Below are 12,959 nucleotides of genomic sequence, written 5' to 3'. Positions count from 1 at the left end.
TCTTACACTTTCTCGGTTAAGATCCTGAATCATTTGCTGTAATTCGTCCCCGTTATTATTGAATAGCACAATGTCATCTGCAAAGCGGAGGTTGCTGAGGTTGCTGAGGTATGCATGCTCATTGTATGCATTGTATTCTGAGTGGTATTCTGTCTAATGTCAGGTCTAAACTGTTTTCTATAAAACAGAGAAACAAGGAAAGCTAGGTTGGTTACACTGTAAAAAAAAAAAAGCTGCAGTCTACGGAAAAAACTGAAGGTAAAAAGTTGCCGGACACTTTCCGTAGAAAGAAAACGGTGTGCTCCGTAGAACGGACAGTCCGTAAACCGAGGTCAGCAATTACAGAACTTGTCCGTTAAGTGATACTGGAAATAACGGACAGTCCGTAAACCGAAGTCTGCAATTACAGGACCTGTCCGTTAAGCGATACTAGAAATAACGGACAGACTACGGACAGTCCGTAAACCGAAGTCTGCAATTACAGAACCTGTCGGTTAAGTGATACTAGAAATAACGGACAGACCGTATATATATACGGTCTGTCTGTAATTGAAAAAACGGGCCTCATTTTACGGTCTGTCTGTTCTATAGAACAGACTGTAAAATGAGGCCCGTTTTATCAATTACAGACATGCTGTAACTAACGCTGTAAGACAACAGACAGTCCATAGAACGCGTACAATGTAAAGCAAGGTTTCTTGTAGCAATTACAGAAACAGCCCATTTATTGGAAATGAAGAATGGTATACTGAAGAAAAAAAATGTACCGACACTATGCAGAACTTGCGGCTATACAGTTGGCAAAAAAGGTTTGAGAGTAGATGCTTCTGCACATTTTTTTTACACAGCATAAAAGACGCAAGATGATGGGAAGATCATATAATACAGGAAACAGCATCATCCATACTCTTTCCTGTTTCATTTCAAGTTTTACATAAAACAAATTATTGCAAACCAACTATCATAGCGCGAAGTACAGAAATTATTCAATGGTTCATAATGACCAAATGGTTTTCCTCCCGAACATAAAGATTTATATAGACTGAAACCATGTAAAAACAGTGTTCGCATGTTCCCTTCTTGCATCCACTGCTTTACTTTCGTCATGTCATTGTGTTGTATACTTGGGCTGTCAATGGCATACATAAAGCATACTTGCGCAGCTTCATGTGAACCCAACCCATCAACCAACTGCTGGTCTGAACAAAAGTTATATTTATTACAAAAAATAGATGAAGAAAAAAGAGAAAAAAACTGCAGGACTAGAAGGATTCCGGAAGCTTCATTACCTGAAAAGAAATGAATAGAGTAAGTTATTAGGGCCTTCATTAGCCCCCCCCCCCAAATACATCAAGCAGACACCATAGGAGACACTTCCTCAGCTGTAAAGTACTAGGAAGTGCTAGCCCATAAACCAGTCTCCACGTGCAGGCACTATTTGCCACCACTGAAAAACCACCTTCCTAACTAAAAAGCGCCAGGTGTTGCCTACTGAAACCTACATGCCAAGTGCAATATCTCTTGCAATGGGGAGGGTGGGGCTGAGAACAAAACAGAAATGACATGCAGAAGACAGCATGAAGTGCAGTTGGGAGCAAAAGTCTAGAGACCATGGTATAAGCAAAAATGTAAATTTTTTGCCTAGCAAGCAATGCAGCGTGAAATAGTCAATGCATTACACTGGTCTAACAGGAGCACACAGGCCTTAGCACTTAGTGTCCACCAAGGCTGCGAAGAAAATATTTGATGGCACCCTGTGGTCTCTAGACTTGCTCACAACTGCATATATGGCATCTCATTTGAATATTGCTGCACTGTCAAACTTCAGAACCAGTACTTAATTGGTTTTCCTTAAATGGTGATGCACTTATGACATCCCCAGAAATATCAGCCAGTAAGAAGCACCCATTGCATGCAATGACCTCTGTCAAGCAGTGAAAAACAAGTACAGCCGGCCCTGTGATCACATAAAGCGAGTCAATGCTTTGAAAAAAAAATGTGTCAGGCCTGTGTCATCACATGGTCCATTCATCCATTTAACTGATTTAGTGCATTAGCTTTAGCTAGTTCAATGCCAGTCCTTACTCATGCAGCACTGGCATGACAAGTGGTACGAGCCCAACACAATCATGCTAGTGCAAGCTAAATCTGCCTGCACGTCAAGTGTGAAACAGACAAGTGCAGACTAAGTGGAATGGACCTACAGTAACCCTTCAAAAAGGGGCTAAGTGGTTACGTTATCAGGTAGGGCATTTATTCGAGCCAACAGATGCATCAAATGGTTCTTGCTAAAATTAATAACTTTATGCCTAAATAAGAACTGCCTAAAGGGTATGGCATCTCTGTAGCTCCCACATTTTTAAAAACATTGCCGAATAAAACCCCACCTAAATCCTAAAACTGAACATTTACTTCGAACAGTTTTAACTCATTGTCAAGTCGAAGCATGGTATTTACAGCATTATAAAAATGACACACAACATGCATAAAAATGCCCCGTGAAAAAAAATTTAGATATAACCACTCACAGCTTCAACATTTCACTTGCAGCTTCCGGGCTAATGACATAATCTTGTTATGTACACTTGTCCGAGACTTCTTCCCTTGTGCTTTCGTGCCCGTTGAAGGTTGTATGTGAAATAGCAGCCTGCAAGACAAATACATTTCCTTTAATACACATATCGGGTACCATCAAAGCACTTTCTTCCTTAATGCAATCTGAGCTGCTACCGCCCGCAGGGGCTGCTCCTATGGTCACTCAGTCCCTCTCGTGCCCGAGAGGCAGCTCTTAACACCCTGTGCAACTTGCTCGAGCAGTCTAACCGCGCCAGCCGGATACTCAACACGACAAAAAACAGTGCCAGTGTATGGGTGGGGGAGGGGGTTTCATGAAAGTCACTCCACAAGCGAGCTATGAGATATGTGCTTCTCTGTACATATGTAAAAAGTCTCCTCTATTCTCTCTCCCTGTTCATTACTCCCACACCCACTGCTGATCGTTGTTCAGGTGTCAGCCGTGCATACTAGACAGTTTACGGTGCAGTCAGCAGTAAAAATTTCTTTCCTTTATTTTGAATATATATATTTCTTCAAATAAACAACCATTTAGTACTAATGCAATCTATCACCTGAATATCTCGCCTCGACCAGTTAAGTATCCATGCGTACAAACTTGTATTATACAAAAATTAAAGGGTCATGTATGCGGCTTATACTGTGTGCCTCAGAAAACACCACGTAAAGTTTAAAAATAAAGTGGTACACTTCAGGCAGATTAGGTCAACGTATTTTCATCTCAAGTAAAACAGACCGTTTTGAAGCAGAGGAGGTTAGCTAATGAGTGACGAAAAGCTGTACAGCGTACTGAGAAACAACCAATAAAATTTCTTGCGTAGTACTTCTTTCTGGGGTCACTGAAGAAATATTGCTGAATGCTAGCACATCTAGTTTTCAGCACAGTAAAATGTTTTCGATGAATGAGGCCTGCATACCTGCCATAAAAACTGTTGACAAGAGTTTCCATTCGAGAGCTGTGCCAGGTTATCAAAACAAAGGGGCCAACGAGGCCATGGTTATTTGCTTTTTTTTCTGATTAGTGATTATCATGCACTCCACGTTATTTGAAACAAATTGAAGGCCCTGAAGTTCAGACGTGCAAGTGCACAGTGAGATTCCCCAAAAATATTTTGCAAGCTTTCTTTAGAGCCCCAGAAGTACTAAGAGCTGACATCTTGAAAACAACTTCGTTGGGTATTTCTGGGTAGATTCTACAACTTTTAAATTAAGTCTTGTACCATAATACAATATTTAAAATTTTACATAAACATAATTAGCTAACAAGACGACTCCAAAATGAAAAAGAATGAAACGTGACTGAATAAATGACAGTATCATTTTTAGTTTGGTTCAAGCACTCATGTTACCTAAATACGTGGCGGCTGCTTTAACAATTCAGTGATGCTACAGGCAAGACAAGGCCCATTAGAGCCCGCTAAAGTATGTTATACAAATGCTATCTGGCTAGCCCAAACTGCTTTGAGTCCCCTATGCTAAAATTTCATCATATCCCTTATCTGCTGGCATGAACGTATTGAACTATGTCAGAAATAATGGAAGTCAAAGGAACATTAAAGATGGGTAAATATGCAAGCCTGCACTGAAGCGTAAAAACTGCTTAAAAGTAACATGTTGGTAAACTAAATAGCAGTGTCCAGTACCTTTGGAGAAACTCTAGTGTGGTTGAACCCTCCTCGGCATATGTGATATTAAACACATAATAGCACAAAAACATCAGGCAAGTTGCTTCCGTGAAGCTCAACGCTTGCGAGAAGAGGACCTCGTGGTCGCATGTCACAAAGCATTGCTTGCTGAAAATGCTACCTGTAAAAATGGAATAACAAAGCATTCAATGTGGTTAATCTCTTGGATGGTGTTAGGATGATCAGAGTAACCTACAGTACTTTCCTACAGCAATTTAACTTAACTAAATGCATCCCCACTCGGAAAATGCCATTACATAAGCTATGCCAGTGTGCATGGATGGCATTAATTTTAACAGAGTACAAGGGCACATGTGTCGTATAAAGTACTACCTGGATTCTAGTGGCAATTGAAAATGAGCAACGTCTGCAATGAATGACTTCTGCAACCATGAAGTCATGTTAATCAGTTATGATGCATAGCAGAAGTTGTCACTATGTGCCAATCCAAAATAGGTTCTTCTGGGCAAATCAGTGCTGGTTCTAGAGCATAGCACTTTACCATACAGGATATCAGTAAAGCTCAATAAGGCAAAAGAAATATTGTGTATAGCATGAAAGGCACAAACAGTAAGTGAATGGAAATGAAAGATTACAACATGCAGATCCAGTGGAGAGTGTGGTAAAGAAACACAGACATGAACGTATGCAGAAGGGTTAAAAAATACAATTTAAAAAAAAGAAACAAATGGACATACATCAGTACATGTAGAAAATGCATCATCGATAAAATTATTGATAAGTTAGCGCTAAGCCAAGACAACGAGAATGCGTACAGCACTCTGACAATGCCTTGAGGTGCAATCCAAGCGACGACACAAATGAATTTAGATTGTGAACATCACTCAAGAGGCAATTCCAGAGCTCTACCATTAACAGAAAGAAAAAAGTATTTTGGTTTGTCATAATATGATGAAAATGGTATATATTTACCATGGCTTGTTACCAAGGGGACGCGCGCTATCACGCAGGGCGAACTCCCCCGCGCGCTATCACGGAGGGCGAACGCTCCGTGGAAAGCAAACGCGACCATTGCGCGAAAGGCCCTGGGGGTATGGCAGGGAGAGAGGGAGGCGCGGCGACACTGTGCTCCGGCACCAAAGGCGTATATTGCAACCAAGGCAGTGCAGGAGGGAGCGGGGGGCGGGGGGGGGGGGGCGCAGCTTCTACTCTGCCAACAACCGTGCTCGTACGTTAGCTGTGGTGGTCACCTGCTCCGTCTCTTATCTCCACACGGCTGTGACCTTTGTATGCGCTGTGCATTCACTGCTCAGTTTCCGTTGAAGCAATAGATCGCACGAACCTTCGCCCGCTGCGGCGGCTAAGCTTGCTGCCAGCGTTTTGACAGTCGTCTGCAGTCATTCAGTGTGATCTATTCATGTTTGCTTGTGTGCTGACACCACGCTTGTTAATTCAGTTAGTAATAGTCGAGCCTATCTCACATGCTCATTTTCCAGCCTGCGCTACACATGCAATGCTGCCCGGATCGGCAGTGCAGCGCTACAGGTGTGTATATATCCCTTCGCACCCGCACGTGCTGCCCACGGGAAGCGCTTCTCATCAACACCACCGTTTCACACGCGCCTCTTCTGTCGGTCTACTTACGCCGCAGCACACCTGCTTACTTACTAAGCTCATGTTTACTACAATTCATATTGCTACCAAAGCCGCTCGCCTTACTTCGTATGACATCGCTGTGTTGCTATCGCATTCATTGCTTCGCCCTTAAGGCGAAACTGATATTTTTTGTAAAGTTTAAGAGGTTGTGGTAAAGAAATTTCAGAGTCCAACTTCCTCCAGCATGCTAGTGTTGGTTTGCCTGCTTGGATGCAAAGTGCAGCTATGGTGTCATTCCTTGTTTACTTGGTGTAAATGAATCTGAGCGCCCCATTTTGAATCTTTCCTAGTGCCAAGTTTAGGTACTGTTCATGTGGGTTCCATACTAAGCTGTCATATTGTAATATTGACCTAACCAGTGCCTTCTAAGCAGCAATTTTACTGACGGGGTAGTCGCCACTATTTTTCTATGCTGAAATCCTAGTTGCTTAAAAGTATGCGTGTATGCATCATTGACGTGAATCTCCCATTTCAATGACCTCGTTATTGTGGTGCGAAGATATTTTACCGAATCGACTCATACCACAGAGGTATTCATTAGTTGAAAATCATTTTTTTACAAGTTAGTCACACGTGGTTTTGCTTGTTTTAATTTGCATACTCCAATTGTAGCACCAAGTCGCAATGTTTTCTAGACACTTATCTGGTCATTGGCTGTTTCGACAGGACTGTAAATATAAACAGGAGACTCATTGGTGAAAAGCCTTGTTACCCCTCGTTCCATACATTAGTAGATGTCGTTAATATAGTGCAGGACCTAGTACCAATCCATGCAGCACACCAGAAAAAACACCAAGATGGTCCAATTCAGCATTATTTATGCAAACAATCGGAGACTGATTGGGCAGATAGGCTTCAATCCATGAAACAAATTTTGACACTAATTCTAACAGTTTTGAGTTTTAAGACTAGTATGATGTGTGTAAGATGTGGTCGAAGGCAATTGAAAAAAAAATCTATAAATACTATCAGGCTGAAGTCTCAAATGAATTGTTGTAGCAAGGTCGTGTATCATTTCTTGAGTGAAATCCGAGGGGTGCTTCCTAAATATTTCTGCTTTCCAATTTTCAAATGCACCTGCAAACTAATGGCCATCTTTTAGCAATAGCTGTGGTTTTCCACACACAGAAGTCTGTGTAGACAGAACTTTGAGGGATCTTTATTGTATGCTTGCAATGTCAGTTAAGCAAAACAAAAATGTACGTTGTGCATTTTGGTGCAAATATGTTCTTTCATAAATCAAGAGTGCATTATATTCAGGTGCATTTTTATTTCCTGCCTTTAAACCCGCAAAAATTGGATGCAGGTTAGGGTCGAGTAAGTACGATACTTAACTATTTTTTTTGCCAGCTCTAACATGGTGGCAAAGAAAAAAAATGCATATTGAGATGCACATAAATTGAACTCAGTATGGCTGCATTTCGCTTCTATGTGCAAAGTACTGCTTCACACAATCAAGTTCATACTTAATTGCTTCTTAACTATAAGCACTCACTACAAAAGGCACCAAGTACCATCCTACCATCTTGATTTTCTATCAACTGAGCCTGCGTGTCTTGGAACAATACAGTCGACTCCCAATAATTCGAAGTCGCTTAATTGGAAATTTCGGTTAATTGGAAGTGAAGCAGGGGTCCCGTCAGTTTTGCATGCAAACTAACAGACAAAAATGCTCGGTAATTAGAAGTTAGAAGTCTAGAATAGTGGTTAATTAGAAGTTATTTCTCAATCGGATGTCTCCACGTGATCGTAATGTTAGAGAAATTTCCTATTTTTAAAGTGAAAATCAGCTTTGCATGCCGCACGGGCATCGTTGGCATCGCAGCTGACTACAGCGCCACAGCTCATGAAGCGTCAATGTTAGGTACTGGCGTCTTCGGCATCGCAGCTGACGACAGCGCCGAAGATCATCAGGCGGCAAGGTTAGCCGCGTCACGTGGTCTTTCTGTGGCGTTGACGTACTAGGCCTCTCTGTGCTCTCCGTTTGTTTCCTCGAGTGTTGTAGTGCGTCAGGCCTCGTTGCACAGAGGTTCCGCTTGCGGCGCGCCGCATTTCACCTGCAGTCGCGACAATGGCAACCCGCGGACCTTATCGGACGCTTGACTTGGCGACGAAAGTAAAGATTATGAAAGAAGTTGAGGAAAGAGGCATTGCCAAGCAGGACATCGCGCGAAGGTACGGCATCAAGCCCAACACTCTTTCAAACTTCCTGAAGAGCAAGCGCTCGAGACTCGAAGCAGTTGAAAAAGACCAGTTCAAGATGTCTCGCAAGAGAATGCGCACCGGCGCCCATCCGGAGTTAGAGCAAGCGTTGCTCATTTGGATTAGGGAGGCACGGAGCAATCACCTTCCGCTCAGTGGCGATATCGTTGCAGCGAAAGCCTTATCGCTTGCGGCGATGTTAGGAATTGAAAACTTTGCCTCTTCAGATGGCTGGTTGACACGTTTCAAGCAACGTCACGACCTGGTGTTCAAAAGCGTGAGTGGCGAAAGGGCGTCCGTCGACCAGGAAACATGTGCGACGTGGAGAGAACAACAGCTTCGCGAATACTTGAGCGAATATAAGCCGGAAGACATCTTCAATGCCAACGAGACGGCACTTTTTTACAAGATGTTACCCGAGAAGACATTGACCTTCAAGGACGATGACTGTGCTGGAGGGAAAAGCAGCACAGAGAGAGTGTCCGTTTTAATTGCCACGAACATGACTGGCAGGGAGCGATGTCACCTGCTGGTGCTCGGCAAGGCCGCTAAGCCTAGATGTTTTAAGGGCGTCAAAACGCTGCCCGTCTATTACGCATCCAATAGAAAGGCGTGGATGACGTCGGAACTATTTAAAGACTGGCTACATAAACTAGATCGCAAGTTCGCATCATCTAACCGTAAGGTATTGCTTCTTGTTGATCAGTGCAGTGCCCACATGAATGTGCCGGCCTTGAGTGCCATCCGCGTCGCCTACTTGCCAGCCAACACAACATCGGTGTTGCAACCTATGGATCAGGGGATCATAAAAAATGTGAAGGTGCTGTACCGAAAGCACCTTCTCGAGCGGATGCTCTTGTGCATGGAGAGCTCCATGCAGTACGAGGTGAGCGTCCTCAGTGCTATCCACATGTTAGCGCAAGCGTGGGGCCGCGTTAAAGAAGAAACAATTGCAAACTGCTTCAGGGCATGTGCTTTTTGCACATGTGCTTTTGCACAGGGCATGTGCTTTTTGGCGGGAGTTGGTTCGTCTTCTCCAGCGGGGGAAGCAGACAGAAGCGAGCTTGACGACCAAACTCTTCAAGCAGCTCTCAGTGACGTCACTTTCGAAGAGTACGTCGCCGTTGATGGCACTGTTGAAACGTGCAGTGCACTGACGGACAGTGAAATTATTTAAATGGTTCGGCCCAACGAGGCTGCTAACGAAATTGACGGGGACAACATTCTAAGTGAGCCACAACCTGCGGCTGCTGATGTAGCTGCGGGCCTTGCCATCGCGCAGCGGTTTTTTGCTGCAGAGAGCAATGCCGACGAAGCACTCGGCCACGTCTACAGCCTGCAGAACTTGCTCTCCGTAGCAAGATGCCGCAAGCAGAAGCAGACGGCAATAACCGATTTTTTTTCAGTCATTTTTCGAATAAAAATATCCGTTTTTGTTTTTTGTGGTTAATTGGAAGTTCGTTTAATTCGAAGTTTTTCGCAGTGCACGTGAACTTCGTATTAACGGGAGTCAACTGTAATGAGTATCGTTGATGCATTTATTGATGGTCTCACAATCTGCGAGTGAAGGGATACTGTTCATTCACATACCTCTAGACAGGGGGTGCTTGGAATAAATGCCCATGCTCAGATTGATTATTTTTTCGTAACTTCGAGTTAATATTTTCCTACAAGACGCATGCAAATACATGACAACAGTGCAAATTGAAGCCTATATGGCCATTTACCCAGTGCGATGACAGTAGGTGTGAGAGGCAGCTCTTCCAGCTTTTCCGTTATGCTTGTTCCTTCCTGAAAGAAAAAAAAAGGGGGGGGGGTGCGATTTGCACCAGTAGCACCAAGCACTTAGTGAACTGTTTTCCTTTCAAGACATCAGTTAGTACAGAAACAGAATGTCACCTGGTATGCTGCTGCCTATGGTGAAGTGAGCTGTTTACACAGTGATAAAACGAAATATACAGTGCTAGTGCAATGGAAGTGAGAAGTTATGTTTACAGCTTCTGGTTCCACTTCATTTTACCCCTCAAGTGGTTGATATTAACTTGCATAATATTTCATACTACATGCTTTTACAAAAGTAACTTCGATGCCCTGCACTGCAAATGTTATAGTGCGTGCTTATATCCTAACACTTATGTAGCACAAATTGATTGAAAATTTGTGCACAATCAATGGTAGGTTGAATGCAATCAGGAGGCCACTACACAGCAAGCAGCATTTCTTTTTAGCCTCATTGCTTTGGCATTTTACAGTTATGTGAAAAAAAAATAAAGATCGAGTTTGTAAATGATTGAACAATGCTACAGCAACAGCTTTGTATGTCATAAACATTGTTAATTTTGCACGTAATTTTCTGCTAACAATTTCACGCATCTGATTAAATTACAAGCCAAACCTTGAACATTGTGATTCCAAGGGTAGCACTGAGATACAAAGTGTATTATGGAATTTGAAAGGCTACCACAGCTAGCAAAGTCTAAGTGGGAAGAAAGTTCGAGGCTATGATTATGAATACTTAAGTTCAGTAGTAATGAGCAGAGGGTGAAATTTTAGGCATTAAAATGGGGGTTTTGGAGGTGCCTAGTTTAGGTGCAATGAAATCTCAAATATGCACACTAAACTATTTCAAATTACAATGCGTTCTATGCATTGATTTTGTTTAGCCCGTTTTTATTATATGTAACCGACTGGTTACTTGTGATGCCTGAAAGGCAGCAAATGCATGTTATGCAAGCATTGCCGCTCGCGCCTTTGCTGGGCATAGAAAGGACACTTTGCTGTGAATCCACATATTGCACCCAACATGCCTAAACATCTCATTACACCATAACCTCAAGTATGTCTCTAGCAGTGTATTTGCATATGGTGATTGAGTACTGCATTGGAACAGTCTCGTAGCTTATTCTCTTAACCAAACTCACCTGCTTGCTGGAAAGAAAACGTGCCTCCCCACCGCTTTTCTGCAATATTTGTGCCGAATACATTGCGAAACGTAAAAAGACATGCACCTATAGAACAGCGACTCTACCGCACATGACATCAATTATTTGTAGCAATCTCAAAAAATTTAGCCGTCAAATGACAATTACATTCAGGAGAGCTACCATCAGGAGTAGGACAATGTTTTCATGTCAGTACTAAGGAGGAAACCAAGTAATAAAATGCGACTTACTTCAAAAACTTGGAAAAGCTGCCTTTCATTTTCCTTAAAGTAGGCACACAGAAGTGGCATCAGTGCTTCTTCCGATGCCTTAGCATTGCCTCTTTTTTGTTGTTCTTCAACTTGAAAAATCAAGTACATGGTGTCCTTCTTCAGCACAGGTGCCAAGTGCTTATGCAGCAGCGGTGCACATGCTGCCATGTTTTCCTCAAACACAGCCTGAAACAAAAATAAAACACTCACTAAGATACACGACCCCCACATATGCATGTGTGCTGCAAGCAAAATATGACAGTTAAAAATGTACGATTCCTTGTGTCTCATACGTAATCTGTTTTCGAGAAGGAAATGCCTAACCAATGTTTACATTTGGAAAAAAGTTTGCACACGTCTGCATCAGAAAAAAATGGGGTTATTCAGCAAAAGGAATTGTTATTTAAAAAGAACAAATCACAATTTGATAAAATACACAGTTGCAATTTTATGAGCAAATGTCATTGCCCATCATGTATAATATTCCATGCAGGTACGGCAATGTTTTGTCATGATACAAAAACCAATTGAATAGCTCAAAACCTGGAGAAAAAAAGTTGAAAAAAAAGCTAGAAAAGCACATCACAGAACATTTTTATAATTTGACGATTTCCTTGATTGAACGTAAGCAACACTATACTTTTATGTTAATTTGTCCTTTGTGAAGTCTTTAGGATACTTATGCAACCTAAGAATGGCTTCCGCCTTTTTCCAAAAAGGTTTATTTCTGCTGCTGTCATTTGATCTTGCAACATGGCATGTTTATTGTACCGCCAGTGCTTTTATCGTGCAACATATTCATGACAGTGATAGCGCTAAGAGACTTTATGGCTTGTAAAAACACTTCGTGCTAAGTTCTTCTAGCAAGTAAAAATAAGCTCCCCACAGAAAACCCATATTCATGCTGTATCATTTTCAGGTTAACAAAAAAGCAAACCCGCTCACAAATTTTCGTGCAGTCATTCAAAGTGCAAAAATTTCTCAAATAAACTGTTTACTAGCTTTTTTTCATGTTACACATTCAACTTATGTCATACATTGAAAGAAGAATTAACTTAAAATTATTTCCAATGTTACAATTTGTTTTTTTTTTTGCTAGACATGACAGATTACAAGTAAATATGCCATGATATTTTTTTATGATATAAACTATGAAAAAGTTCAATGATTACCATATACAGGGTGTCCCAACCTACATGCAGTACCATTTAAAAATATGCAAATACCACGTAGCTGGACAGAACCAAGGTAACGTTGTTTGCCATCGCTTGGAGATACTCAAGATTTTGTTGCATTCTGCCTAATAGTCTTAAACTTCTCGAATATTATAATTCAATGAAAAGTGCTAACGAGAATATTGTGGAGCAACATCAATTGCCACGCAAGACTGGACGCTCAAGGTACTTTGCGTGTATTTGTTGGCTTCTTTCACGCTCGGAAAAACACTTACGTAGCACGTATTGAGCAACAATGCTGTATCAGTTTTTCCATGTTGCTCTAACTTAATAATAACGCCAATGCTGTACCAGTGCATAGATTTGATGCATACAGCAGCACTACTACTACAGTCTGCTGTAGATCACAAACTACTGTTACAGGTAGAAGAGTGGCTTGCTACTTAGGCAACTGAATGCCATGCAGGCACACATGACAAGCTGGCTGCGTTTTATGCCTTTCACTTGTATGCC

At 42.0% G+C, this 12,959-nt stretch overlaps 1 protein-coding gene across 1 annotated transcript; it reads right to left on the bottom strand.

Moving 5' to 3' along the window:
- Positions 1-874: 874 nt before the first annotated feature.
- LOC125943883 (uncharacterized) lies at positions 875-11,539 on the bottom strand. Its single transcript, XM_049663439.1, has 5 exons — positions 11,251-11,539; positions 9,806-9,869; positions 4,218-4,380; positions 2,529-2,647; positions 875-1,289 (listed from the first exon to the last, which is right to left on the bottom strand). The coding sequence occupies exons 1-4, from the start codon at positions 11,506-11,508 to the stop codon at positions 2,533-2,535; spliced, it is 600 nt and encodes a 199-aa protein (XP_049519396.1). The 5' UTR covers positions 11,509-11,539; the 3' UTR covers positions 875-1,289; positions 2,529-2,532.
- Between the last annotated feature and the right edge of the window lie 1,420 nt (positions 11,540-12,959).

This window comes from Dermacentor silvarum, chromosome 3 (assembly GCF_013339745.2).
Source record: "Dermacentor silvarum isolate Dsil-2018 chromosome 3, BIME_Dsil_1.4, whole genome shotgun sequence".
Taxonomy (NCBI): Eukaryota; Metazoa; Arthropoda; class Arachnida; order Ixodida; family Ixodidae; genus Dermacentor; species Dermacentor silvarum.
This window is presented reverse-complemented; position numbering and strand designations above follow the sequence as displayed.

What these genes read in the sequence shown, in the direction of transcription:
- LOC125943883 (XM_049663439.1), bottom strand. Translation starts at nt 11,508, where the DNA reads ATGCATATGTGGGGGTCGTGTATCTTAGTGAGTGTTTTATTTTTGTTT. An exon ending in AGCTTTTCCAAGTTTTTGAA is followed by an intron (nt 9,870 to 11,250) that starts GTAAGTCGCATT and finishes TTTTTCTTTCAG; the next exon opens with GAAGGAACAAGCATAACGGA. An exon ending in ACCTACTGTCATCGCACTGG is followed by an intron (nt 4,381 to 9,805) that starts GTAAATGGCCAT and finishes CCATTTTTACAG; the next exon opens with GTAGCATTTTCAGCAAGCAA.